General features: G+C 39.3%; 1 protein-coding gene across 1 annotated transcript; it reads right to left on the bottom strand.

The window, feature by feature from the left end:
• Positions 1-4: 4 nt before the first annotated feature.
• Positions 5-1,888, bottom strand: LOC116380649 (protocadherin alpha-4-like; the record flags this gene model as incomplete). Its single annotated transcript, XM_031842548.1, has 1 exon — positions 5-1,888. A coding segment is annotated over exon 1 (1,098 nt), but the record flags the coding sequence as incomplete, so codon positions are not given.
• Between the last annotated feature and the right edge of the window lie 6 nt (positions 1,889-1,894).

Below are 1,894 nucleotides of genomic sequence, written 5' to 3'. Positions count from 1 at the left end.
GTCTGGAATCTTCAGGGATGGAGCTTGAAAATGAAGTAACTTCAATCTCAGGTGCGTTATCATTCACGTCAACTATCTTAATAACCACATTTTTTTCTGTTGTTAGATGAGCAAGGCCTTTATCTGATGCCTGTATTTCAATTTCATATTTATCTTTGTGCTCGTAGTCTATTGGACCTTTAACAATTATCTCACCTGTTGATTGGTTTATTTCAAACAGTTTAAATAACCTACGATTTACGCTGTTGCTAAATGAGTAAACTACTTCTCCGTTTGGTCCATCGTCTAAATCAGTTGCATTCACTTGTGTGACTGTTGTACCCACTGGAGCATTTTCATTGAGCATCACAGAATAAACGTCTTCTGAGAAAACAGGTGCGTTATCATTGATATCTAAAACATTGACTAAAATGTTCATTTCGCCAGATTTCGGAGGTTTCCCTCCATCTACTGCTATCAGCACTAATGAGTGGCTTTCCGCTGCCTCCCTATCTAAAGTTTTTTTCACAATTAAAATCGGTATTTTACCATCTTCTCCTTTATCCTTAACTTCCAAACGGAAGTGATCATTTTGGTTAAGTTTATAATGTTGCACGGAAAAAGGACCATTGTCTGGATCTCGAGCAGCTTGAAGCTGAAAGCTTTTTCCACTTACCACGGATTCTGAAATTTCTAACGTTTTCTGTATCTCTGGAAAGCTCGGGGAATGATCATTTATATCTAAAACTTCAACTCCAATATAGTGGATTTCCAGTGGGTTTTCTAGCACGGTTTTCAGATTAAGTAAACATGTACTGCTTCGCTCACATATTTCCTCTCTGTCCATTTTCCGGCTCACATACAAGATGCCATCGTTCTGATTTACATGGAAAAGAGGATCTGCTGCACTCGAAACAATCCGATACTTCCTGTCTTTCAACGTGCTTTTATCTAATCCCAGATCTTTTGCAACATTCCCAACTGCAGTCCCTTCCATGACTTCCTCCGAGATAGAATATCTTATCTGTGCTGAGGCCACGCTCCACAAAAGCACAGCAATCACCAAACAGACCCACCGCCGATTCACCCTTCCTGCCTCGCATTTTCTTTGTTCCATGGCCATCAACGAAAATTGTAATAATCCTTCACGAGAAGAATAACTGCATCAGAAAAACTGCATCGTGTGCAGGAGTATGTCCAGACGTTTTTTTTTTCTATCTTCGGCATATATTTGAAATGTAGATAATTTTGAAATTCCCAACCGTCAGTTTACAAACGGCATTGCTACTGTTGAACTGGTGATATCGTCAATGGGCGTTTCCAAAAATCCAGCTAGTATGAGCTCTTGCAAAGCCCTTTCTGTTTGTGCACTGACACCATGCGAACTTTCTTTTCATTGCAAGAAAGTGAGAGAAATTTTGAAGACCCCACTAATCTGAAAACATATGTCCACAAGCACTGGTATTGTCGTTTTTTTTCTGCATTCTAGCTGCTCCAAAATCCAACTCCGATATCTCTCTCCTGCATATAAACCAAAAGGATATTGAGATTGAAAGCAAATCCATCTTAACAACTGTCTAAATTTCGGGGGTGTTCCTGAGAAGCATGTGAACTTGTGATGCCAATATAATGATCGTAGACTGATGAGAACAAATTAGAAATAAAATCAGCACCAAGGACAGTGTAAATTACCACCTGCAAATCGGTAGCCTTTCTATTTCAATTGTGTATGTAAAACATTTACAATCACTGAATACCTTTGATCATAACATACTTTCACTGTAAGCACCACACAAATATATATATGATAATCAGCGCATTGTCTTACCTCTCCAGATGTGTGTCTCCTGTCAGGTAATACCAAAGTATTCGCATGGCTGCCCGGGACTATAGTAGATCCTACACTCATTCTGGG

The sequence above is a fragment of the Anarrhichthys ocellatus genome, unplaced genomic scaffold, assembly GCF_004355925.1.
Source record: "Anarrhichthys ocellatus isolate YVR2014 unplaced genomic scaffold, GSC_Weel_1.0 scaffold8135, whole genome shotgun sequence".
Taxonomy (NCBI): domain Eukaryota; kingdom Metazoa; phylum Chordata; class Actinopteri; order Perciformes; family Anarhichadidae; genus Anarrhichthys; species Anarrhichthys ocellatus.
The sequence above is the reverse complement of the archived record's forward strand: the minus strand, read 5'-3'. Positions and strand labels throughout refer to the sequence as shown.